The sequence below is a fragment of the Centroberyx gerrardi genome, chromosome 17 (genome assembly GCF_048128805.1).
Source record: "Centroberyx gerrardi isolate f3 chromosome 17, fCenGer3.hap1.cur.20231027, whole genome shotgun sequence".
Classification (NCBI taxonomy): Eukaryota; Metazoa; Chordata; class Actinopteri; order Beryciformes; family Berycidae; genus Centroberyx; species Centroberyx gerrardi.
The window spans coordinates 639,682-666,445 of NC_136013.1; the positions used below are offsets into that span (position 1 = coordinate 639,682).

The 26,764-nt window shown below is 46.7% G+C and overlaps 2 protein-coding genes and 1 non-coding gene across 3 annotated transcripts; all 3 read right to left on the minus strand.

The window, feature by feature from the left end:
- Positions 1-2,305: 2,305 nt before the first annotated feature.
- Positions 2,306-11,833, minus strand: psma3 (proteasome 20S subunit alpha 3). The gene is made up of 11 exons (XM_078289480.1): positions 11,724-11,833; positions 10,692-10,774; positions 10,394-10,517; positions 8,807-8,908; positions 8,606-8,679; positions 6,379-6,451; positions 6,178-6,243; positions 5,442-5,488; positions 4,809-4,876; positions 2,990-3,054; positions 2,306-2,541 (listed from the first exon to the last, which is right to left on the minus strand). The coding sequence occupies exons 1-11, from the start codon at positions 11,742-11,744 to the stop codon at positions 2,497-2,499; spliced, it is 768 nt and encodes a 255-aa protein (XP_078145606.1). The 5' UTR covers positions 11,745-11,833; the 3' UTR covers positions 2,306-2,496.
- Positions 3,519-3,598, minus strand: LOC144542661 (small nucleolar RNA SNORD53/SNORD92). Its single transcript, XR_013507362.1, has one exon. It is a non-coding gene; the product is annotated as a small nucleolar RNA SNORD53/SNORD92 (small nucleolar RNA).
- Positions 11,834-13,205: 1,372 nt separating the features above from the next.
- Positions 13,206-24,754, minus strand: snx6 (sorting nexin 6). Its single transcript, XM_071903210.2, has 14 exons — positions 24,739-24,754; positions 24,501-24,551; positions 22,052-22,156; positions 21,629-21,739; positions 21,382-21,503; positions 20,180-20,303; positions 19,744-19,839; positions 19,129-19,234; positions 18,129-18,204; positions 17,835-17,874; positions 16,754-16,840; positions 16,396-16,555; positions 15,735-15,820; positions 13,206-14,712 (listed from the first exon to the last, which is right to left on the minus strand). Exons 1-14 carry the CDS (start codon positions 24,742-24,744, stop codon positions 14,659-14,661), a joined length of 1,224 nt encoding a protein of 407 aa, XP_071759311.1. The 5' UTR covers positions 24,745-24,754; the 3' UTR covers positions 13,206-14,658.
- Between the last annotated feature and the right edge of the window lie 2,010 nt (positions 24,755-26,764).

Here is a 26,764-nt window from a genome sequence, read left to right on the forward strand (position 1 = left end):
GAACAACAAGCTGTTGAGCCCGAGCTCTGTTTCCCGACACCCGATTGGCTGCGGTGACAGCGGTGGTCGAAACAGGGAAATGTGATTGGCCGAACGATCCCTCGATTTCAATAGGACATACCACTTCTGGCGCTGCTGTTGGCCGATACGAACGCGGCGCCTTGAGGGAAATGACGGCATCTGCTGCGCGCTCGTCCAATCAGAGGCGAGTTCAAGAGAAAAGCCGCGACTTGGAAACGCGATTGGCCTCGCACATATTGTTCCAAGCAAGGGCGCGTCGCTATTGGCTGAGCGGGCTTCCTTGTCCGTACCGAGACTCCACGAAGCCTAGCCCCGATACGTTCCGTGAGCTAACATGGAGAACGTTACGCCAAACCCCATTCAAAAATCTGTCAGATTAATGTTACCCTGATAATCGGCAGAGGTAAATACGTAGTAGAACATAATTTAAGAGCTTTAACGAATCATTGGGTTTTCTAGTAATTACGGCATAGGATAATCCACAAAGCAGCACTTTATTTAAACAAAACCTAAACTATTACGATTGGTTCACACCGCTTGCTAGCGCGCTCCGCTGCGTATTTTGGTGCCGGTAAGTGCTATAGGTTGATATTTTATTGAGATGGGTGCTGTACGGTGTACTGGATGTATGCCGAAGTGAAAAGTGGCTCATACAAACACGTAAAAGGTCTTAAATCATGGTCTGTCACATATGTAACTTCGTTGATAAGCAAGGAAAGACAAAACCGGCGATTTTTAAATGGAGTTTGGCATCACGTTCTCTTCCGTACAACAGAGAAGTCACGTATCGGGATTGTGGGAGCCAGGCTGCACAACAAGCCGCTTTGCTCTGGTTTAACAGCGCAGTCACCCAGAAACAGCCAGCCCGCCGCAGGGCCCGCCGGCCGTGCGGGAGGACTGACGGTAAAACGATAAATAAAGAGGTGAAATCTGAATGGGGTTTGGTCTGAACACTGTCGAGCAGTGTGGCGCCGTTTGTAAAGAGTCGGAGTGGGCGGGCCCGGCCGCGCTGTTACGTAACCGGAAGAGAGTGAAGGTAAAACCATACATGGGATTTTCTCTCTAGTAATATGAACAGTTTTCATTTCTAACAATAACAGATCTACAACAACTTCACACTGACCAAGGTCCAGCTCAAGGACAATCCTGACAGCTGAGGAGGGGGGCAGCCCGAGAGTGACCTTTGAACCTAGTCACTGAAACAGGTGTGTGTGTGTGTGTGTGTGTGTGTGTGTGTGTGTGTGTGTGTGTGTGTGTGTGTGTGTGTGTGTGTGTGTGTGTGTGTGTCCTCAGCTCAGTCTGGTCAGCTGCACAATGTTTTTAAATCACGTCTTTTTCATAATTTAAATGTGGAAATAAACTCTTATCTACTGCGTTTCTGTAGTACAGCCAGTTCCTGCACACCGAACATGTCAGTCTGTACTGTAACAGTCAGTCTGTTGTCCTGTGTTGTGTCAGTCTGTACTGTAACACTGTCAGTCTGTTGTCCTGTGTTGTGTCAGTCTGTACTGTAACACAGTCAGTCTGTTGTCCCGTGTCGTCAGTCTGTACTGCAACACCGTCAGTCTGTTGTCCTGTGTTGTATCAGTCTGTACTGCAACACCGTCAGTCTGTTGTCCTGTGTTGTCAGTCTGTACTGTAACACCGTCAGTCTGTTGTCCTGTCGTCAGTCTGTTGTCCTGTCGTCAGTCTGTACTGTAACAGTCAGTCTGTTGTCCTGTGTCGTCAGTCTGTACTGTAACACCGTCAGTCTGTTGTCCTGTGTCGTCAGTCTGTACTGTAACACCGTCAGTCTGTTGTCCTGTCGTCAGTCTGTTGTCCTGTCGTCAGTCTGTACTCTAACAGTCAGTCTGTTGTCCTGTGTCGTCAGTCTGTACTGTAACAGTCAGTCTGTACTGTAACAGTCAGTCTGTTGTCCTGTGTCGTCAGTCTGTACTGTAACAGTCAGTCTGTACTGTAACAGTCAGTCTGTTGTCCTGTGTTGCGTCAGTCTGTACTGTAACACCGTCAGTCTGTTGTCCTGTGTCGTCAGTCTGTACTGTAACACCGTCAGTCTGTTGTCCTGTGTTGCGTCAGTCTGTACTGTAACACCGTCAGTCTGTTGTCCTGTGTCGTCAGTCTGTACTGTAACACCGTCAGTCTGTTGTCCTGTCGTCAGTCTGTTGTCCTGTGTCGTCAGTCTGTACTGTAACAGTCAGTCTGTTGTCCTCCCTCTGAAGTCAGTTGTGTCTTTAGCGGCAAACAAAAAGGTAAAAGACAGCGTTACTATGGAAACAACTTTTTCGTCAACTTTTTTTTATTTTCAAAGCTGAAATTCATCAAACCAAAAGCAAAACAGACATGAATGGTCCAGGAACTATAAAACATACAAAATAATCAATCTGGGTCCGAGCTGTCAGGAGAGTTGGTGGGATGACAGAGTGTGTGTGTGTGTGTGTGTGTGTGTGTGGGGTGGGGGGGTCTGCAGCGCTGATTTTACATGTTGTCTTCATCAGAGTCATCCTCCTCTTCCAAAGAATCCTGTGAAAGAGAGAGAGCATTAGAGGAATTAGAGTACTGCTGTGTTAACAGTAGTAGTACATGTAATAGTATGTGTTAATAACCAGAGTACTAGTATGTGTTGATCACAGTAATATGTTAACAGTACTACTGTCAGTAACATTAGTAGTGTGTTAATAACAGTTGGTGGTTTGATATTTCTGGGTTTTATTTTCTCAGCTCACAGCTTTTTTGTTTTTTTAACCATTTAACAGCTGGAAGACCGGAACGTTAAGGCCGTCTGCCAGGTGAGTTCAGGTAGACACAGGCGTGTGCTGATTGGCTGACAGCTCAGGTGTGTGCTGATTGGCTGACAGCTCAGGTGTGTGCTGATTGGCTGACAGGTCAGGTGTGTGCTGACTGGCTGACAGCTCAGGTGTGTGCTGACTGGCTGACAGCTCAGGTGTGTGCTGATTGGATGACAGCTCACCTTGGCGTACTTCTCGGCCTCCTCCCTGACGTCTTTGGGTACGAGTTCGTGTCGTCCGTTTGTTACTGAGGAGAGAGGACAGGAAGTGAGTCAGATGCGTCACCGTGGCAACCAGCTGAACAGGAAGTGAGTTTTCTGCATACGCCGAAACTGGCCCGGGTAGGCGGAGTCAGCACTTAATATTTAAACGGGCGACACCGCGGCGTACGCCGGACGGCCCGCTACAACCTGGCGATGATGTCACCAGCACTCTGCTATTGGCTGAGATACTGAACGGAGTTAGAAAGACAAAACACCGGCAGGCTGAGGTTTCTCCTGCAAGATGTAATTTAGCTTCTAACGCTTTTCTGTCCTTGTGCAACATGTTGTGTGTTTAAACACACAGCTGCTGGAATAAGGATCGTTGTTGTAAAATACACAACCGACACCCGCCGGCTGCGGCGAACTCCGCCTACATCAAGCTGGAGCGCCCCGGTGTGAAGAACAAGCGCACCCACTGTGACTGCTGCTCTGTGACGACCTCGGGGGATCGGTCAGACAGCCAAGAGGAAGTGACATCACAAGACTTCAGTCCAGTGAGCGAAACCTTTCTGAGCGTCATCACTCCGCCCCTCAGAGGGTTTTCATTTGAAAAAAAAAAAAATCCCCAAAACTGATCCCCAAAGCAGGAGTTTTGGTTGGTGCAGCAGGTCCGCACGGCATCATGGGAGATCAAACACCAACTGCTGCACTGTCATGGCCTGCTTTGCTATATCAGCTTTTCTACTACAACAAAGCTACGCTAACAACAGTAGCTAGCTGCAGCTCACACACACACACACACACACACACACACACACACACACTCTGACAGAACTCCAGTTCCTCTGATTAGAGCTCCAGCAAGGCTTTTAGATAGAAAAGGACTCAGCAGTGGTTTTGGTTTTGGTTGCAGGACTCACCTGCTGCCAAAAAGTTGACGCCCTGAAACACCCGAACATTCAGAAATTAGAAAATCCAGACAGAAGGCAGCAGGCTCTCTGCAGACACACTATAGTCACATTTCCATCAAGCCATTTTAATGCGAAAATTGAAGTTTCAAATGGGAATAAGCTGAATGGAAACACCAAATTTTGAAAAAACTCCCTAAATATTGCAAAAAAGTTTTTACGTTAGCTTGAGGTGGATTTGTTTGTCTGTCGATAAAGAGGTTATTAAAAAAAACGCAAATTAATAATTACACAGAGTTACCGTAACCCTGTTCTGCCAAAGACCGGCCCGGAGATCCTGCAGCAGATCAGATATTGTTCTGGATCCTAACGTGTTTCAGAGGCTCTCAGTCTGTAAAAGCCTTCACACGGTGACTCCCACAACTGTTTTGTGTGTCTCTTTTCCAGACCGGCATTTCACCTACGATACCGCCCATAATATTTAGTCAGCGCCGCGAGAAAGACAGAAATATACTGTACAGCCGCCAGCAGATTACATGACAGAATTATTATTACTTCTCTTGGAAAGCTCATTGTGATCTCGTCTCACCACACACACACACACACACACAAACCTACTTATTCGGTTAAAAGCCGTTAATGGAAACGCACCAGATTCACATTTTAAGGTTGTCAACTTTTCAAACGTTCGCTTAGAATTTGCGCAAAATCTGAATGGAAACACAGCGACTGTCACACACTACCAACGGACCAGGAGGAACGACTGAGGAGGATCATTTTTGGATGAGTTGATATTTCAAAGGGGAAAATCCTGCACAGGACAGGACAGCACAGGACGGGACAGGACGGGACAGGACAGGACGGGACAGGACAGGACGTTCAGTTCTTACTTTCTCCCACCCAGCTGAGCTCCAGCTCGAACGCCTTGTCCTTCACCTCGTCATGAACGATGTAGATTCTGGAAGACAGAGGAGACGCTTCATCAGCAGCTGCAGCAAGTTCACAGGAAGCTTTCAGTGTGTGTGTGTGTGTGTGTGTGTGTGTGTGTGTGACTGACTATCTGTTCAGGTACAACAGGAAACATTACCCAGAAGACACCAAGGCCTCCTCTCCTCCTGCAGTAACATCCTGTATCCAGACTGCAGATCTGATCCTGGATCATATTTACACCTGACAGTAAACTGTCTCCAGTCTCCACACTGGGACCGCTCTCCTCCTCTGCTGATGCTCACATCAATATAAACTCTTCGTCTGCAGCGTCCTGACACTTCCTGTTCCTGTCTGATCTGTTTGTTCTGCTTCCTGGTTTGATCCATATGCAAAACTTTATTTCCATTAATAAGTTCCTTCCTATGTGGACTGGAGACGCTTTGCTTTGAAACTGTTAATGAGGCCGATGAGTCTCTGAGCTCCGTCCTCAGTGTCTTTCACACCTGGATATTGCCTGTATGTTTATGTGATGTGTGTTTATGTCTGAACTTTAAATAAAGTTTTTTGGATGCTGACACCATGCAGACTCTTACATTTTGGCCACTTCCTTCACCAGCTCTCTGCACGTCATGTCCTTCATCTGAGGGGAGACAACGCAAAGACAAATTCACAGTCAAACATCTTTACACCAAGAAGAGAACTCAAACCAGATTCACACTATAGACAGATCCCTCTACATTCAGACTATAGACAGATCCCTCTACATTCACACTATAGACAGATCCCTCTACATTCACACTATAGCCAGAGCCCTCTACACTCAGACTATAGACAGAGCCCTCTACATTCAGACTATAGACAGATCCCTCTACACTCAGACTATAGACAGATCCCTCTACATTCACGCTATAGACAGATCCCTCTACACTCAGACTATAGCCAGATCCCTCTACACTCAGACAGATCCCTCTACACTCAGACTATAGACAGATCCCTCTACACTCAGACTATAGACAGATCCCTCTACATTCACACTATAGCCAGATCCCTCTACACTCAGACTATAGACAGATCCCTCTACACTCAGACAGATCCCTCTACATTCACACTATAGACAGGTCCCTCTACACTCAGACTATAGACAGATCCCTCTACACTCAGACTATAGACAGGTCCCTCTACACTCAGACTATAGACAGATCCCTCTACACTCAGACTACAGACAGGTCCCTCTACACTCAGACTACAGACAGGTCCCTCTACACTCAGACTATAGACAGATCCCTCTACACTCAGACTATAGACAGATTTAATAAAATGGTTCCTCACCTGCAGTTTTTCGATCTCTGTCTTGGCGGCCTGTTTTGCCTTTCCGATGGCACAGCCCCAGTAACCCTGAACACAGAGTCTCTGTTAGGCCTCATACTGATAAAACACTGATGTGTGTAGAGTCTGTATGCAGACTGATACAGTGTGTGTGTGTGTAGCTGATGTTCCTGATGAGCCAGGTGAACAGTCAGGTGAACTCACGTATGAAATGCCAGAGGGATCGACCATGTAGAGCTGAGGACCGTCGTCTTTATCATAGGAGCCCAGGATGAAGCTACGGACAGAGAGAGAGACAGGCAGAGAGAGAGAGAGACAGACAGGCAGAGAGAGAGACAGGCAGAGAGAGAGACAGAGAGAGAGAGAGACAGGCAGAGAGAGAGAGACAGACAGGCAGAGAGAGAGAGAGAGAGAGAGACAGGCAGACAGAGAGACAGAGAGAGAGAGAGACAGGCAGAGAGAGAGAGACAGACAGGCAGAGAGAGAGAGAGAGACAGGCAGACAGACAGAGAGAGACAGACAGAGAGAGAGAGTGAGACAGGAAGACAGAGAGACAGGCAGAGAGACAGACAGACAGAGAGAGAGAGAGACAGGCAGAGAGACAGACAGACAGAGAGAGAGAGAGACAGACAGAGAGAGAGACAGGCAGAGAGACAGACAGACAGAGAGAGAGAGAGACAGGCAGAGAGACAGACAGACAGAGAGAGAGACAGACAGAGAGAGAGACAGACAGACAGAGAGAGAGACAGGCAGAGAGAGAGAGAGAGAGAGAGACAGACAGACAGAGAGAGACAGGCAGAGAGACAGACAGACAGAGAGACAGAGAGAGAGAGAGAGAGAGACAGGCAGAGAGAGAGAGAGAGAGACAGGCAGAGAGACAGACAGACATTACTGTGGAGCCGGCCGGCAGCAGCTGCCTGTCTACCTGCACCTCTGGGTGAAGCAGTGAAAAGTGAATTAAATGTTCAGTCTCATTACAGCAGAGGAGGAAAGTAACTCAGTAAAGATCCAGAACCTCAGAACTGGAGGAACTGGACTGAGTTTTCCATTCTTCAGACTTTCTTCTTCTCCTCTACATTTATCTGCTGAGTCTCTAGTTACTTTGCAGAATAAGGTTTTACATCAAAACATACGATGAGCTCATAAAACATGTTGCATTGTTAGAGTTTAAACTCCAACAGTATCTGCAGCAGTTAGACGACAACATTAAAATACTTCTGACAGGTTCATGCTTCAATAATTTAACTCTCTGACAGAATGACGACTTTTACTTTTCATACTTCAGAACATTTTACTGATAATACTTCTAGACTTTTACTGAAGGAAACTTTCGAATGCAGAACTTTTACTTTTTAGTGAAGTTTTTTTCCCATTATGGTGTTGATACCTTTACTTCAGTAAAGGATCGGAGAACTTTTTCCACCGCTGCATTACAGCGAGCGTCGATATCTTTGGCTGTTTTTGGAGATTTTTGGAGTGTTAGGAATGAGAGCTTCACCCAGACCAGACAGAAGCTCTGCAGTGAAGAAACTGACCAGAGTCCAAAACCACACCGAGTCCAAAACCACACCGAGTCCAAAACCACACCGGCTGGTTTCACTAACCAGTTCCTCCAGTCTGCTCAGTGAAACCAGCTGCTGTCGTGTTTGGAACTCAAGTCCTTACTGACTAAATGAGACACTTTTATTTTACTGATACTGACTGATGTTTAGTGAAAATTAGCGATGGGACGATATCTTGAAATCCAATACATCTCAATACAGAACATGTCAGTCCGTCTGTTGTGTCAGGAACATGAATGGTGATATCAGCTCCATGTTATTCTGCTGTCAGGAACATGAATGGTGATATCAGCTCCATGTTATTCTGCTGTCAGGAACATGAATGGTGATATCAGCTCCATGTTATTCTGCTGTCAGGAACATGAATGGTGATATCAGCTCCATGTTATTCTGCTGTCAGGAACATGAATGGTGATATCAGCTCCATGTTATTCTGCTGTCAGGAACATGAATGGTGATATCAGCTCCATGTTATTCTGCTGTCAGGAACATGAATGGTGATATCAGCTCCATGTTATTCTGCTGTAGTAATCACTAATGAGACTCTTGACCATCACAGTTTCACAAGCTCTCCATCCAAATTATATTATTGTCACTTTGTAATGACATTTTTAAATTGTTGTTTACATTCTAGCAGCCAATGACATCGCTAGAAAGATTTGAGTCTCAGAAATAAACAGAATTCTGCACAGTCAGACTGAACTTTTACTGATCACATGGTATCCTGGTTGTATTGATCCTGAACCTCAGATGGTTTATTGAACTGTATCATGAGATAAGCAGGTCGTCACTGTTGAAGGTGGTTCTGTGGTGTTATGGAAGAGAACTGTTCTAATACAGTTAGAGTGATGAAGAGTGGACTGACTCACCTGCAGCCGAACGGCCGCACTGCGCTGTACAGTGTGTAGGCGTGAACGTACATGGCCACTCTGTCTGAGAGATGCTGTCAGGACACACAGAGAACACTGATCCAACACACTGTAACAGACTGGGTGTGTGTGTGTGTGTGTACAGAGAGTGTACAGTGTGTGTGTGTGTGTGTGTGTGTGTGTGTGTGTGTGTGTGTGTACCTTCAGTGGGATGTCGTGTCCGTAGTTTGATCTGAAGTTTGAAGCTTCTTCTCTGGCGACTTCAGAGAGCGAGCGAGCGTCAGCCAGCAGGCCAGCAACCGCCTGGAGAGAGAGACAGAGAGAGAGAGACAGACAGGTCACACTGCAGCCTGGAGAGAGAGAGACAGGTCACACTGCAGCCTGGAGAGAGACAGGTCACACTGCAGCCTGGAGAGAGACAGACAGGTCACACTGCAGCCTGGAGAGAGAGAGACAGGTCACACTGCAGCCTGGAGAGAGACAGACAGGTCACACTGCAGCCTGCAGAGAGACAGACAGGTCACACTGCAGCCTGGAGAGAGACAGACAGGTCACACTGCAGCCTGCAGAGAGACAGACAGGTCACACTGCAGCCTGGAGAGAGACAGACAGGTCACACTGCAGCCTGGAGAGAGAGAGACAGGTCACACTGCAGCCTGGAGAGAGACAGACAGGTCACACTGCAGCCTGGAGAGAGAGAGACAGACAGGTCACACTGCAGCCTGCAGAGAGACAGACAGGTCACACTGCAGCCTGCAGAGAGACAGACAGGTCACACTGCAGCCTGGAGAGAGAGAGACAGGTCACACTGCAGCCTGGAGAGAGAGAGACAGACAGGTCACACTGCAGCCTGCAGAGAGACAGACAGGTCACACTGCAGCCTGCAGAGAGACAGACAGGTCACACTGCAGCCTGGAGAGAGAGAGACAGGTCACACTGCAGCCTGGAGAGAGAGAGACAGACAGGTCACACTGCAGCCTGCAGAGAGACAGACAGGTCACACTGCAGCCTGCAGAGAGACAGACAGGTCACACTGCAGGGTGCAGAGAGACAGACAGGTCACACTGCAGCCTGCAGAGAGACAGACAGGTCACACTGCAGCCTGCAGAGAGACAGACAGGTCACACTGCAGGGTGCAGAGAGACAGACAGGTCACACTGCAGGGTGCAGGCAAAGACGCAGCAGTTCTGCTGCTCTGCTGTGTTTTAAAGTGAATCGCTGCAGCTCCAGTCTGAGTCCTGATCTGGAACCAGTCTCTGTCACTGGAACCAGTCTCTCTCTCACTGGAACCAGTCTGTCTGTCACTGGAACCAGTCTCTCTGTCACTGGAACCAGTCTCTCTCTCACTGGAACCAGTCTCTCTCTCACTGGAACCAGTCTCTCTCTCACTGGAACCAGTCTCTCTCTCACTGGTGAACCAGTGGACGCAGTGACAGACTGGTTCCACTCTGATAGAGACAGTAAGCAGCGGTCTGTCCAGACAGCTGAAGCTACTAGGCCTGCCCCCTAATACTCGACCAAACCGTTAGATGAGAAGAGTCTTAGTCAACCAAGTTTTCATTGGTCAGTTAGTCGCAGGAAAAAAAAATAAAAAAATTTTTAAAAAAAAACCTCAAACTCCATTCGGGAGCTGCGCTTTGTCGTTAAACAGTTATTAGACCAGGGTTGCCAACTTTGGGTACCTGGCTGGAGTGAGATTTTGATGCCATCAAACTACAAAGCAAGGAATCTCTGTCTGTATGTATGTATGTGTGTGTGTGTGTGTGTATGTGTGTGTGTGTGTGTTACCATGCCGACGTGTCTGTCGATGTTGAAGATGCGTTTGTTGGAGCCTTCCTCGTACAGTTTGGACAGAACCAGCTTCTCCACTCCGAACACAACGCCGTCCTTACAGCGGATCGCTATGGCCGTGCTGCACACACACACACACACACAGAGTCACAGTTAGACCCCTCTACTGGTTATCTACAAATTAAATACTGGTCAACTACTGATTATCTACTGTTACCTACTTGTTATCTACTAGTTAACTACTGAACAAGAGGCAGCCAGGCCAAACAGAGAAATTGAACATGGAGAATCTGACCTGCTGTTCTCCACGGCCTTCATGGCGTATTCCACCTGAAACACTCTGCCGTCTGGAGAGAAGGTGGAGGCCGACAAGTCATACTGAGGGAGGAGGGGAGAGGGAGGAGGGGAGAGAGAGAGAGAGAGAGAGAGTCAGTTACACCAGTTGATGGACCTTTGACAGGACAGGATGATGGAACATTGGAGCTCCACAGCCTTCCCATCTCTCTGGACAGGGCATCGCTCCAAACTCCATTTAAAAATCTGGGGAGTGTAATGTTGATCAACTGTAGATCTGTTGAGAATCGTTAGCATCCACTTTTCAACTCGGCACACATCCAATATACAAGGCAACGCTTTATTCCACTAAAACGTCCACTTTTACAATCGATTGGTCTGATTTTCTCACCATCTTCTTCCACCAAAACACTCAGGAGGGCGACAGCGAGCAGCGTGAACCATTGTACAAGTTAGAATTGTGTTGAAATAAATGCTGTTTGGAGGACCAGGTGTGTGCCGAATTTACCAAAAGACCCTAAATGTTCCTAAACAGTCTTCAGTCATGTTCTACAAGGAGCGTACGTCTACCGATACGAACGAAAATGTAAAACTGACAGAATTTTGAATGGAGTTTGGCGTGAATACAAGACAGACGGGCACGTATCGGGGCTAGTGATCCTGTTCCTGCTCAGCACAGACAGTGTGTCATTGATTTGTACAAAGCATTATATTTACCATGATCTACCTCTACCTAACGTTACCGAGCTAACGTAGACTTCGGAATTATATAACGTAGTGCTTCTGCTTCATGTTGCTGTTAGTTTTAACGCACGAGCTGAACTAAAAGCTCTGTGCATTCTACTTTCAATTTCCTTTTAGCTACCTAGCTTAGCTCGGCTAGCTAGCCTGGCCTCACTGTGACTCAGCAGGCTAACATGCTAGCTAACAGCAGGCAAGTTGTTATGAATGTTACAGTTCACAGCAGAACTGCTCGTTATTCCTCCAGTCAGACGGATCAGTAACAAACAGATAAAAGATAAAACCCGCTCACCCCGGTGCCGATAGAACTCATTTTAACAGAAACTATAAATCCTCTGATCAGATCAATCCGCTGGTTCACCGCCGCATCACACTCACACCGCCGTCAAGTTAGGAGTTGATATATCAGCTTTCCGGTTACAACTTTCAAAATAAAAGCTTCACTAACGCCCACGTGTTAGAACAGCTTTTTATTCTGTTTTGTTGTTTTGTGAGTAAGACGAAGAACCAAAGTAAAAGAAAGAATATATTTGAAGAAGAATCTTAACATATCAGAATATTCTTCCCCAAAATGTCCTTCTTTACAGCACATATGTTTAGCCATATTGGCATATGCAAGATGCCAAATATATCAAGCAGCAGAAATACACAAAGAAAGACTCAACTACTAAACATGCTGTGTATTAAAAAACACTGGGGCAGGTCTCCGATGTTAAAAAGTCTTTGTTAACCAATAGCTGTAGAACAAATCGTTCCTAAAGGCTGAAGAAAGAAGCCTTAACTACCCAGTATCATTACAATATAATTTTCATAATGCAATATAATCTGTTTAACATCTATTTTACAGCTTTAGTTTAACTCCAGATATTATCGGACGATTCGAGTGAATATTTCACAACATTTTTTGTTGTTCTGTAAAACTCAATGCGTTACTCAATACGTCTATCAATGACAACTTTTATTCTTTTATTCTGAAGAATCACCTAACTTCCTGTTATATCCCGGTTGCTTGACACACCTCATACCAACGAAGAAGCCGCCTGTGTCCAGCGGCTCTCTGCTGCCGCCCGCTGCTGTGGAGGGAAGCCGCAGTGACGTCACATCTACTCGCGGGAGATGCATGTTTTTATCTATTTAATGAACCATACATAATAATGCTGATATTTGTGTTTTTATCTATTTAATGAACCATACATAATAATGCTGATATTTGTGTTTTTATCTATTTAATGAACCATACATAATAATGCAGATATTTGTGTTTTTATCTATTTAATGAACCATACATAATAACGCTGATATTCGTGTAGCAAGTTTCTCTATGTATGATCTCTAAGTAGATCCAGGATCAGTAAAATACTCCAGTAGTTTTTCCTTGTGAAGCCAACAGAATTGAACAAATTAACTCCTAATCTATTATAATTTTGATAATTGATTCATCGTTTTAGTCATTTATCGGTAAAAATTCCAAATATTTTCTGGTTGCAGCTTCACAGATTTGCTGCTTTTCTCTGTTTCATCTCATTATTAAATGAATCCTTTGTGGTTTTTTTGGCTGCTGCTCAGACTGAGGAAGAAACCTGAAGAATCACTTTGGACTCTGGAAACTGTGATGGACTTTTGGCATTCTTTTAGACATTTTATAGACTAAATGATTAATAAATTAATAAAACGATAATGAAAGTAATGGTTAGTTGCGGCCCTAGAGTTAAATAAACCCTCATCAGCAGCAGCAGCATCATCAGTCACACATGTCCACACAGCTTCACACAGGGAGGGTTTAAGAAAGTGTCCATTGGTTTATTGAGTGTCAGTATGAGCGGTACAGACAGGCGGCCAGAAACAGCCGGAAACCGACCGACCGGAGAGACGACGAGCCGATCTGACGACAAAATGTGAATTTCATAATCATCTTTTTTTTTTATTCTCATTACTGTTTGTTTCAGCGTGTCTCCATCTTGATTAATGGAAGCTTTGGTCACATAAGAGTGAAAAAACATTCATATACAGTGCACTTTAAAAAAAATGGGAAAAAAAAAACAAATTCATGTATTCATTTGTGGTTTTTCTTTACAATAATTGACAGGAGCAAATCTACATTAAGGCAAACATACTGAAGCAGACTGTCTGCAGACAACAGACTGTAAGAAACGATTCAAAAAGAAAGAAACAGCTTAGTATCAGTGAGATGATGAAGATGATGATGAAGATGATGATGATGATTAGCGGTTCATTAATAACTAATACAAACATGTACAAGGCTTTTTAGTGACAATACACTTTAATAATGGTAACAATGAGCTGGACTCAAACGCCGTAACAGAGCAGCATCACAGGAAGTTTACCGACACTAAACGCCCGTCACAAACCAACAAAACAACATGAATCAAAAACTGAATCAGAAGAAGAAACAGAATCAGAAGAAGAAGACAGATCAACATGGAGACGACGGTTAACTAGCGGCAGAACATTAAAACCATCTGTGGACAGGAAGGAGAGACGGACACACTACAGGATCTGGACCAGATTCAGACTGGATCCAACAGACCTGGAGAATCCAGTCTGATGGATCCAGTCTGGAGGATCCAGTCTGATGGATCTAGTTTGGAGGATCCAGTCTGATGGATCCAGTCTGGAGGATCCAGTCTGATGGATCTAGTTTGGAGGGTCCGGTCTGGAGGGTCCGGTCCGGAGGATCCAGTCTGGTGGATCCAGTCTGAGGGATCTAATCTGATGGATCCAGTCTGATGAGAGAGAACTGGGAGAGAGTTCTCTCCACTGGGAGAGAACCACTTCTTCCAGTACCAGTCAACTGGCTGCTCTGGATCTACACTGGAAAACCAAAGTACTGGTCCTGTACCAGTAGAACCAGTGTGGTACTGTAGTACTGATACTGCACCAGTAGAACCAGTGTGGTCTACTGGATCTAAATTAGGTCATAAATGATGTAGTGTGAGTTGGAGGAAGAGGAGGAGGAAAAGGACAAAGGGGAAGAGGAGGGGGAGAAGGAGGAAGGAGGAAGGAGGAGGAGGAGGAGCATGTCTCAGTAGTGATGAAGACTGCAGACTTCCTTTACATTTCAACCCTCTGCTCCAGAATCTCTTGTTCCATGGTTCTCGGTGCCGTCTGTCCGTCCGGGCGCCGCGACAGGGGGGCGTGTCCAGCTGGACCTGGGCGGGGCCGTGGCGAGGGGGCGTGTCCAGCTGGATGTGGGCGGGGCCAGACGGTTAGGTGTCGCCTTTCAGGACGCCCAGACAGCTCTGCAGCAGCTGGAGGTTCCCCTGCAGGACAGAGGAGGCTTTAGGCAGCGGGTTCAAACCTGTGGCACTCAGACAACATGGCCGCCACCGGGACAGCTTATGTAAACTCAACATCCGATGATTGGATTCTCAGTAGTCAGTACTGAAGACTGACAACAGACACTCTTCTTTTTTCATGAGTGTCGGGGTGCAGGGTTCAGTCTGTAGGATTCAGGGGTCAGTCTGTAGTGTTCAGGGTTCAGTCTGTAGTGTTCAGGGTTCAGTCTGTAGTGTTCAGGGTTCAGTCTGTAGGGTTCAGGGGTCAGTCTGTAGGGTTCAGGGGTCAGTCTGTAGGGTTCAGGGGTCAGTCTGTAGGGTTCAGTCTGTAGGATTCAGTCTTTAGGGTTCAGGGTTCAGTCTGTAGTGTTCAGGGATCAGTCTGTAGGGTTCAGGGATCAGTCTGTAGTGTTCAGGGTTCAGTCTGTAGGGTTCAGGGGTCAGTCTGTAGGGTTCAGGGGTCAGTCTGTAGGGTTCAGTCTGTAGGATTCAGTCTTTAGGGTTCAGGGTTCAGTCTGTAGTGTTCAGGGATCAGTCTGTAGGGTTCAGGGATCAGTCTGTAGTGTTCAGGGTTCAGTCTGTAGGGTTCAGGGGTCAGTCTGTAGGGTTCAGGGGTCAGTCTGTAGGGTTCAGGGATCAGTCTGTAGTGTTCAGGGTTCAGTCTGTAGGGTTCAGGGGTCAGTCTGTAGGGTTCAGGGGTCAGTCTGTAGGGTTAAGGGTTCAGTCTGTAGGGGTCAGGGGTCAGTCTGTAGGGTTCAGGGATCAGTCTGTAGGGGTCAGGGGTCAGTCTGTAGGGGTCAGGGGTCAGTCTGTAGGGTTCAGGGGTCAGTCTGTAGGGGTCAGGGGTCAGTCTGTAGGGGTCAGGGGTCAGTCTGTAGGGGTCAGGGGTCAGTCTGTAGGGGTCAGGGGTCAGTCTGTAGGGTTCAGGGGTCAGTCTGTAGGGTTTAGGGGTCAGTCTGTAGGGTTCAGGGGTCAGTCTGTAGGGGTCAGGGGTCAGGGGTCAGTACCTTGGCGTGTTTGAGCTCCAGCTCTGCCAGCTCCACCAGGTTCTTCCTGAACGCTGCGACTCGTCTCGTCTTGAAGTCTATGAGCTCTGGAACAGAAAACACTGTCACTACCCAGAAGTAAACAGACAGAACCTGCAAGAAAACAGACAGACAGACCGCATGGCAATATTGACGACTCTTGGCTTGGACTCGGACTTGAATATTGACGACTCGGACTCGGACTCGATACCCTCAGACTCGGCTCCACATCTTTTCGGCATTTCCTTAAATTTGCCCCCGATCATCTGGTTGGTTCACAGTATCGGCTGAACATTTATCTGACAACACAAACACTGACAGGAGGATGAACAGATCGTCTCTATAGTGACAGAGGAAGAGGAAGATGCTCGACCTCGTACTGTGAGCTTCAGTTCTATGGATTTTACATGAACTGGACTGAAAGTAGAGCCAACTGTAAAATATGTAGAAGGGCAATGGAGGAAAAGGCTGTTCTAGCAGGATTACTGAACTCTAGCTGGAGAATCGGACTCGAGCGCTGAGAACTGGAGACTCGACTCGGACACGACCTCGGTGACTCGGCCGGACTTGGACTCTGATCTGAACATTGAGGACTCGGACTCGAGGTTTGGTGACTAGACTACAACACTGCAGACAGACAGACCTTGCTTGGCGGACTCGGAGATCTTCTCGAACTTGTGGCAGCAGAGCTGCTGGCTGGTCTCGGCCTGCAGAACATCTCGGTTCTTGGCTCTGGCTTTATCCAGAGCTTTGTTAGCGTTCTCGTAGTCCACCAGAGCCCGCCCCCTCCGGTACAGCAGGTCCTGCAACACATGACATCATCACATCAGTCTCGTGCTGACCTCAGGCTCTGCGATTGGATCGGCGATGTAAGCGATGACGATTGGCTGATCTCTGGTGCGTATGTTGATGTTGTGGGCGGAGCCTCTGACTCGACCCGTAGCCTGCGACCAAAGCCTTAACATCACTAAGCAGAGACGGTCACTAAGACCCGAACCGACCTTAGCAGCTTGTGACTCCCTCAGGTAATACTTCAGCAGGTCGGCCAGCTTCAGGTCTTCATCTGCTGCCACTCGAGCCTCGATCTTCTGCAGAGCGGCACAACAAGAAGACATGAAGAAACATCTGCCAGGCGCCTGGCTCTTCACAACACTCCCTCTTACTACTCTTACATTTAAAACTCTGGTTATCAGATGAAATGCAGCCCAACTCTGCTGTTTCCAGACCGCTGGGACCAATAAAGCTTTTAAAACCAGCAGAGTTACAACAGTCCGGGTTCAGAGTTTATGTCAGGGTTCAGGATTCTGATAAGGGTTCAGAGTTCAGGTCAGGGTTCAGAGTTCAGGTCAGGGTTCAGGGTTCATGTCAGGGTTCAGGGTTCATGTCAGGGTTCAGGGTTCAGAGTTCATGTCAGGGTTCAGGGTTCAGAGTTCTGATCAGGGTTCAGAGTTCATGTCAGGGTTCAGGGTTCAGAGTTCATGTCAGGGTTCAGGGTTCTGATCAGGGTTCAGAGTTCATGTCAGGGTTCAGGGTTCTGATCAGGGTTCAGAGTTCATGTCAGGGTTCAGAGTTCTGATCAGGGTTCAGAGTTCATGTCAGGGTTCAGGGTTCAGAGTTCATGTCAGGGTTCAGGGTTCTGATCAGGGTTCAGAGTTCATGTCAGGGTTCAGGGTTCTGATCAGGGTTCAGGGTTCTGATCAGGGTTCAGAGTTCATGTCAGGGTTCAGGGTTCAGAGTTCATGTCAGGGTTCAGGGTTCAGGGTTCTGATCAGGGTTCAGGGTTCAGGTCAGGGTTCAGAGTTCATGTCAGGGTTCAGGGTTCAGAGTTCATGTCAGGGTTCAGGGTTCAGGTCAGGGTTCAGAGTTCATGTCAGGGTTCAGGGTTCAGAGTTCATGTCAGGGTTCAGGGTTCTGATCAGGGTTCAGGGTTCTGATCAGGGTTCAGAGTTCATGTCAGGGTTCAGGGTTCAGAGTTCATGTCAGGGTTCAGGGTTCAGAGTTCATGTCAGGGTTCAGGGTTCAGGTCAGGGTTCAGAGTTCAGGTCAGGGTTCAGAGGTCATGTGACCTGAAAACAAACATACCCTTGTTTTCTCGAACAACTCCGACACTTTGAGGAAGAACCTGAAACAGAACCAGAACAGAACAGTTCAGTTAGTTCAGCATCCTGACTGCTAACAAACTAACAAGGCAGGATCATTTCAGAATAAAATCACTGGGATTTTGAAAATACTGAGCAATCAACTAGTTAAAGTTGTTTTTCCCAAATAGTTTTAAGGCTCTGGAGTGAAACAGTCGTTCAGTGAGAGCCACAACAGATTAGCAGAGGAAAATAATCAATAATCAAATAAATAAAAGGTTTGTTTTGGTTTTCCTACTTGCAGACGTCTGTGGAGTCCTGGGTTCCTAACGTGTAGAGAGACGAGGCGATTCTGTTGATGTCGTCTGCAGCGTCTGAACACACACACACACACACACACACACACACACACACACACACACACACACACATTAAAACATGTGCGTTTCCCTTCACAGCATCAAACTACCAGACTCGGGTAGCAGTACTACATCAGTACTACATCAGTACTACATCAGTACTACATCAGTGTGTATCAGTGCTGCAGTAGTGTGCAGCAGTACTGCAAGTTCAAGTTTGTTTATTTCTACAGTTTTTCACAGTCTGTCGAGCCGAACGGGATCAAACTGATCCAGGATCAGCCGTAGAACAGAATGATACAGAACAAACATCAGGAAGAGCAAGACACACAAAGCAGATTTTATCAAGACAGAACAGTCTAGTTAATACTGCAGCAGTGTGTAGTAGTACTGCAGCAGTGTGTAGTAGTACTGCAGTACTGCAGCAGTGTGTATTAGTACTACAGTACTGCAGCAGTGTGTATCAGTACTACAGTACTGCAGCAGTGTGTATCAGTACCACAGTACTGCAGTAGTGTGTATCAGTACTGCAGCAGTGTGTATCAGTACTGCAGCAGTGTGTAGTAGTACTACAGTACTGCAGCAGTGTGTATTAGTACTACAGTACTGCAGCAGTGTGTATCAGTACTACAGTACTGCAGCAGTGTGTATCAGTACCACAGTACTGCAGTAGTGTGTATCAGTACCACAGTACTGCAGCAGTGTGTAGTAGTATTGCAGTAGTGTGTACTGCAGTACCACAGTACTGCAGTAGTGTGTATCAGTACTACAGTACTGCAGCAGTGTGTAGTAGTACTGCAGCAGTGTGTACTGCAGTACCACAGTACTGCAGCAGTGTGTATCAGTACCACAGTACTGCTGCAGTGTGTAGTAGTACTGCAGTAGTGTGTACTGCAGTACCACAGTACTGCAGTAGTGTGTACTGCAGTGTGTTCTTACTCTTGTGGGAGCGGATCATCCTGTCAGATTTGGCCGAAGCGTCTTTCACTCGGTTGTGATATTCTAACAGGAACGTTTTCTCGTGTTCGAAGAAATCATCGACGTCCTGAAACACAAAACATCTTCAGTTTCAACTGACAACCAACACCCCCGCCCACCCACCGCCACCTGTGACCCCTGACCTCTGACCTCTGACCTCTGACCCCTGAGGAGAAAGCAGAGTCAGTTCTGAGCTTCAGTCAGGTTCCATGGTTCCATTTTCCTCTCAGAACCTCAGAACTTCCTTTACTATCTGTTCTACTTTAAACTTCCAGCAGAAAACTTTTTCCTGAATTAATTCAAATGAGCTGCAGAGTGATCAGATCAGTCTGATCTGATGATACCTAACCGTACCACACTGCTTTCTATGGGCAGAGCTGAGACAAGTATGCATTATGCTTTATTATTATCATCATCACTCCGGGTTTCAGTGGAGAGTTTTAGTGTCCCATGATGGTGTCAATGTTTCAGAGAAACAGACGGGACGTTTTGGTATGAAAATTGTCAAATTTAAAGACACTGAATATCATCTTCAACCTGAAACCTTCAGCAGCATGCGAGTCCGCTCCGGCTCACCTTGACTCCGGCCACCAGGACGCCGTCCGCCGACTTCACCACGTTCTTAAAGAAATCCTCCAACTTCTCCTTCTTGTTCTTCCCTCGTACACTCAGCTGAGAGAGTGAGAGAGAGAGAGACACAGAGAGAGAGAGAGAGAGAGAGAGAGAGAGAGAGAGAGAGAGAGAGAGAGAGAGAGAGAGAGAGAGAGAGAGAGAGAGAGAGAGAGAGAGAGAGAGAGAGAGAGAGAGAGAGAGAGAGAGAGAGAGAGAGAGAGAGAGAGAGAGAGAGAGAGAGAGAGAGAGAGATTTGGATTGGTAGGAAGACTGAAAGATGTGAGGTGTGTTTGAGGGATTCAAACAGTGTGGGAAACGCTTTCTTCCTGTGTGTGATGCTGCAGTAACAGTAATAACAATCATCATCATCATCATCATCATCATCATCATGCTAACTCACGTCCTGGTTGTACTCCAGGAAGACGTGGAAGTTGAGGTCTTTCCTCAGGACAGGATGTGCCGCCACGCGACACAGGAAGACCTCGTGCATGGCAACCGTCTTCTTAAAGATGGCCAGGTACTCTCTGAAGCACACACACACACACACACACACACACACACACACACACACACACACACACACACACACACACACACACACACACACACACACACACACACACAGCAGAGGCAGTGTTACTATGGGGACTTACTATGTAACTGCAACTACTAGTTTTTCTCTTATAATCAGCTTCCAAAGTAACTCTCTGGCTCTCATGCTGGACCTGCAGCGAAAAACGTTCACCTGCCAACAATCATTTTTACCGGCCAAAACTTCATATACTTTATATTTTTCATAGAAATATGCCACCCTGCCTGTTTTAATGCTGTTTCATGTATAGAATCAGGCGCATTGTGAAATATCCAATAAAGAGAGGAGAGCAGATTTAGAGTTGGAGTGTTTTTTGTCTTCGTCTTCCTGCTGCGAGTCTCCACATGGGAATAAAGTTCAGTTTAACTTGAGGCCTGGTCCACAATGATCCGGGTAAATTTGAAAATGGCATTTTCTGGTAGTTTTCACTAGTGTTTTCTAAAAGTCCACAGTGAACTGCCAACAAACACATCATTTCGTCCAGGGGCATGTGCAGCCTCTTGGGCCGCTTTCCATCACTGGCATTTTTGAAAGGTGGTTGTTGGCAGAGCGATCGATAAGAACGAGGTCCGTTAGCAAGTTAAGTTTCCGAAAAAATGCCTAAGTGAAAAGTGAAAAGGTGTCACGGTAGAGTTGTTCTCTGCTTTGTGCTGTGTGAGCGAGTTTGGGCCGCCTCTCCAGCCACAACCAGCACGGATGTTGTCATGTGATCACATGACAGTGACACACCTGCGATCACATGACCATCACACGTCAGTAATGATTGTGGATGGAAGGACAAAACAGAGAAATAAAGAAGCGTCTTCAGATTTATCCGGATTAGTGTGGGCTCGGCCTAAAGTTAGACTGCTGAACATCCGGGAAGTTTAGATGCTACCGCTGTGTTTGGAGCAGCGTAACAGGCAGCCAATCAGGAGCCTGTTTGATACAGTCATTGTTTTGCTTTGATGTGACTGGCTGATGGTCAGAGTGTACGGTGGCCAGCAGGGACAAAGTTTGGGATCACTCACGCCTCCAGCTCCTGTTTCATCTTGGTGAACTCCTCCTTGGTCATGGATCCTTCTCCCTCCCCGAGCTTCTGCAGCTTCTCTCTGGACGCATCGAAGTCCGGTCTGGGCGGGGCGGGGGGGATCTGCGGACCACACACACACACACACACACACACACACACACACACACTCAGCACACACTGGGAAACGGAGCTGGAGCGTAAAGTATCCAGTGTACAGTGTAAAGTTGTAAAGTGTAAAGTCTTACGATGTAGCCGGCGTAGTCCTCGTTCTCCACGAAGGAGTCGTGCAGCCAGATGAACTCCTCATGCTGCCGGACCACAGAGAACTCGTTCTGCTTGAAGTTAGGGAGCGTGCTCTGTAGAACCAGGAAGTCAGTCAGCAGGTCAGAGAGACCGGCAGACAGACGGAGAGACAGACAGCAGACAGGCAGGTAGAGAGAGAGACAGACAGACGGAGAGACAGACAGCAGACAGGCAGGCAGAGAGACAGACAGCAGACAGGGAACCAAACAACTCCACTGGCTACAAAATTAACTATTTGTAATAATAATAATGATAACAACAACAACTATAACTTCTGTAGCTCAGTGGGTGGAGCAAGGCACCAACACTGCCAGGGTTGAGGGACACACACACACACACACACACACACACACACACACACCTACCTTAGTGTGGACGGTGAACTTGACCTTGTCTCTCTCACTCAGGGCGTCGGAGATGTCGACCTGCAGCGTGGCGTCTGTCTGCAGATCCACGTTCACCGCCCGGGGCTGCAGACAGACAGGCAGACAGACAGGCAGGGAGAGGGGCTGGGCATCCCACAATGCACCACACACACAGCATGACTCCCAATAACCAACCAGACACTGACATTAACCAGTATGAGTCTGCTGGTCAGATCGACTTTATAAATAGAGGTGTGAAGTGCCAAGTCAACTTCGCTCGAGTCCCAAGTCAGTCTAAATCTTGAGGCACAAGTCTCAAGTCTAAATATAGAACAGCAAGTCAAGTCAGAACAAATCAAGAGTCCAGTATCAATTTAATATCTTAAAGAAAACTAAATATCTAGGACTTTTCAATGCAATATGGTTTTAATAGGATAAAAACTTGGTAAGAGCATCATGAGTTTGATTTCTAGAATCAGTTTCAACTTCAATAAATTCAATCATTCCATACAAATTCAGAAAACAGAATTTAAATTCAGTCGTCCGCTGGAACAAATCTCATCACTTTCAATCTAAGTCATTTACACAAACACAAGATCTCAAGTCAAGACTTTAGAAACCTTTTCAAATCATCAAAGTACAAGTCAGAGTCAAGTCCCAAGTCACCAGAACCCAAGTCACCAGAACCCAAGTCACCAGAACCCAAGTCAAGTCTCAAGTCTTCTCTTCATGCATCAAGTCAAGTCTCAAGCAATTCAAGCTGTGACTCGAGTCCCCACCTCTGCTTTACCGTATCAGAAAAAGGAAAAAGTCATAAAGTGAATGCATTAAATGAAGGTGATAAAAAGCAGCCAGTTGATTAAAGACTTCCTGTGGTTTCATCTGAACTGATAACATGACGGTCTGCCCACTGACTCTGGATCTGGATCTGCTCTGTAACTGGTTTAACTGGTATCATAACAGCTTGGACCAGGAGCAGACGGTGATCTCATGACAAAACAGTCTCAGAGGAAATGTTCTGGTGCTTCATGAGTCGTCAGACGTATCTGAAAAACTCATTTCCTACTTGGACATTTCTCATGAACGCTCTCCAAAGTCAGGTGATGACGTCAGAAACTCTGAGAAGATTTTGCTGCCCGAGTTTCTGAGGCAACGGTGACCTTTAACCTTCTCGACAAGGAGAAAAATAGTTGTGTGTCAGTCAGCAGTACGAAAACACAGACACAGACTAACTGAATGAAGCTCGTCAGATTAGCTTGTTAAGCTGCAGGACGGCCATGTTTGTTTATCGTTTGTCTTCCTGGTTTGATTCTCCTACTAAACAGCAGATGAAAGCAACGTTTAGCAGCAGCTTCCTCTGTGTTTCTGCACACAGTCAGCATCGTTCAGGTATCAGCCTCGTTTTCCTCCTTCATTCCTTCTTCTCCAGTAAGAAAAACAAACTTCCACAGAGCGAGAGAATCCATCACAGGAAACACGAAGCCAAACTTTCTGTTTTGTCCTGATTTCATCGAGCTGAGTCGAGTGTTTTCATCTCAGCGCTGCGTTACGCTCCGCTCTGCTGCCCGTCAGTCAGCTGACAGGAAATAATCCTCAGAAACTCTTTACTGTCACATCACTCCCATGGCTTTTTATTCAGCAGGACAGCAGCTCAGTTCAAGCTAGATTTGACACAGTGAAGTTTGGATTTTAAAAACGAGCGAATGTTTAATAAATCTAATTCCACACAGCATGCATTGTTAAACTGGATGTTGACAGAAGTGAAGCTGCTGTCGGCCGGTGTGAGGAACAGTCTGAACACACTGGACAGCTGCCTCAGTGTCTTTAATTAACAACAGAACAGAGGAAGCAAGTAACTCCACTCAGCGGCAGGGCTCTCTGATGTGTGTGTGTGTGTGTGTGTGTGTGTGTAAATGACAGGCATGTGACAGCTTAATGGATGACTTAGCAGCCAGCAGCAGGCAGCAGGCTGAGACTGAGCTCAAGGGGATCGACATGAAGTGAAGTGACTGTCTGCTACACAGCGGCTAGCTGAGCCTCTGCTACAGGTTAGCCTGTTAGCTCTGTTAGCCTGTTAGCTCTGTTAGCCTGTTAGCTCTGTTAGCTGACAGCGCTAACGGCCTGCTGCCTGACAGACTCCAGCAGATTAACTGTTGGACATTCAGCTGGGAAACACTTTCCAGAAGCCTGAGGCTGTTTTACAGCGACGGCCGAGGCTGTCAAGGAGGCTAGCTAGCATGAAGCTAACGTTAAGGCTAAGCTAGCTAGGTAAGCTGAGCTAACAGGTGAAGCAGCTGTAACTAAACCCGGACAGGCGGAGCAGAAACAGACGGTAAATCAGATCAGTCAGTAACACCAACACGGTCAGACTGAAGCAGACAGACAGACAGACAGACAGGAGAAAGACAGACAGACAGACAGACAGACAGACAGACAGACAGAAACTCACTCCTCTGTCCTCCTCGGAGAGGAAGTCGGGCCCGTCGTCCAGCCCTTCCTGCTGCGGAGGAGAGACATAAACAGTCTGTTAACCGGCCCGTTCACTGACACACACACTCACACACTGTCTCCCACACACACTCACACACTCACACACCCTCTCTCTCGCACACACACTCCGGTTAAAGTGTCCGGTAAATGTAGGAATTAAAAAGAAAAGCAGCAGAGCAAAGAAGAGATAAACTCACCATCATGGCTGCTAACGGGTGGAGACAGGAAGTGGTGTGACGTCACGGAGGCCAGCCAGGCAGACTGACTGGGAAATAATATTATTATAATATAATTCATTACTATAAATAATATCAATACCACATTATATGTTTACCAAATAAATATGTATTGTAAAATACATATTTAGGTGTAAAATAATGTATGGTAAAATAATATATACTCTATATTAACATATTGTCAGGTAATGTTATTGTTACTACTACTATTATTAAAACTGTGGCATTACTCATAACTGTATAATACTGAATGGAGGAGGGGGGCTGACCTGGTGAATGTGTGATGTTTGTGTTGTTTTAGTCATCAGGGAGAAACCGCTTTATAAACCGGTGAATCCATTCAGTCTGTGCTGCAATACAAACAAACAGCAGCTGGTGGCAGCAGAGATCTGAACTGAACTGAACAGACAGCTGCAACTCTGATCAATGAGTTCATCTAAGTGTGTGTGTGTGTGTGTGTGTGTGAAGATTTCCCACCAGTGAGCAAACTGTTGCAACTTACTACTGAGCCCTTGTAAAAAGCCACTTATTGTATTGTATATACTGTATATATTTTCAGGAATCTCTTCTTTCTTTACTTCTTTGTCTCTGACATTTGATATTTAAATTCAATGTCAATGTCTGTATGTCGCACTGCACCAACCTCACCAAGTCAAACTCCTAGTATGTGAAAATGTACCTGTCGAAAATAAATCTGATTGTGATTCTGATTCTGAACTGACAGCAGAATTTAATTTGGACAAACAGGGAGAATCAAATATATATATAGCTTTCAATATTTAGCAAAATATTTTCCATTTTCCAGAAACTAAAAGTTTTCCATACTGTAAAGATAAGAAAACACTCATCCTGTCTTAGCATTTCTTCATATTTCCACTCTGTTTAAACAAAACAGCTGATCGTGTTGAAATTCAGTAACTGAAACTGAAACTCTGCAGCTGAAGAGGCTTTTAGAGAATCACTGTTAGGTATCATATTCAGATCAAACGTGATGATAGAGATAATATTGTAAAAAATAAAATAGACAAGTGAAATGGAGATAGGCTGAGTTGCTGCTCAGTTCAGTCTGGCTTCAAAGGGATGTCAGCCGAGTGTCTTCTGTTCTTCTTTTCTATTTAACAGAGGAGGAAACATCATGTGGCTCAATGTTCCTGACCAGGAGACTGCAAGAGGAACAGCAGGGGGAACAGCAGGGGGAATAGCAGGAGGAACAGCAGGAGGAACAGCAGGAGGAACAGCAGGAGGAACAGCAGGAGGAATAGCAGGAGGAACAGCAGGAGGAACAGCAGGAGGAACAGCAGGGGGAACTGCAGGGGGAACAGAACAGCAGGAGGAACAGCAGGGGGAACAGCAGGAGGAACAGCAGGAGGAACAGCAGGAGGAACAGAACAGCAGGAGGAACAGCAGGAGGAACAGAACAGCAGGAGGAACAGCAGGGGGAACAGCAGGAGGAACAGAACAGCAGGAGGAACAGCAGGGGGAACAGCAGGAGGAACAGCAGGAGGAACAGAACAGCAGGAGGAACAGCAGGGGGAACAGCAGGAGGAACAGAACAGCAGGAGGAACAGCAGGAGGAACAGAACAGCAGGAGGAACAGCAGGGGGAACAGAACAGCAGGAGGAACAGCAGGGGGAACAGCAGGAGGAACAGAACAGCAGGAGGAACAGCAGGGGGAACAGCAGGAGGAACAGCAGGAGGAACAGAACAGCAGGAGGAACAGCAGGAGGAACAGAACAGCAGGAGGAACAGCAGGGGGAACAGAACAGCAGGAGGAACAGCAGGGGGAACAGAACAGCAGGAGGAACAGCAGGGGGAACAGCAGGGGGAACAGAACAGCAGGAGGAACAGCAGGAGGAACAGCAGGGGGAACAGAACAGCAGGAGGAACAGCAGGAGGAACAGCAGGGGGAACAGAACAGCAGGAGGAACAGCAGGGGGAACAGCAGGGGGAACTCCAGGGGGAACAGCAGGAGAACAGAACAGCAGGG

Excerpts from the sequence above, each read along its gene's own strand:
- psma3 (XM_078289480.1), bottom strand. The coding sequence starts at position 11,744 with ATGAGTTCTATCGGCACCGGG. Across the intron at positions 8,680-8,806 it reads GACACGACATCCCACTGAAG|CATCTCTCAGACAGAGTGGC; the intron begins GTACACACACAC and ends GTGTCCTGACAG. Across the intron at positions 4,877-5,441 it reads GTGAAGGAAGTGGCCAAAAT|AATCTACATCGTTCATGACG; the intron begins GTAAGAGTCTGC and ends TCTGTCTTCCAG.
- snx6 (XM_071903210.2), bottom strand. Across the intron at positions 19,840-20,179 it reads TCCTGGAGTACAACCAGGAC|CTGAGTGTACGAGGGAAGAA; the intron begins GTGAGTTAGCAT and ends TCACTCTCTCAG. Across the intron at positions 17,875-18,128 it reads GACTCCACAGACGTCTGCAA|GTTCTTCCTCAAAGTGTCGG; the intron begins GTAGGAAAACCA and ends GTTCTGTTTCAG.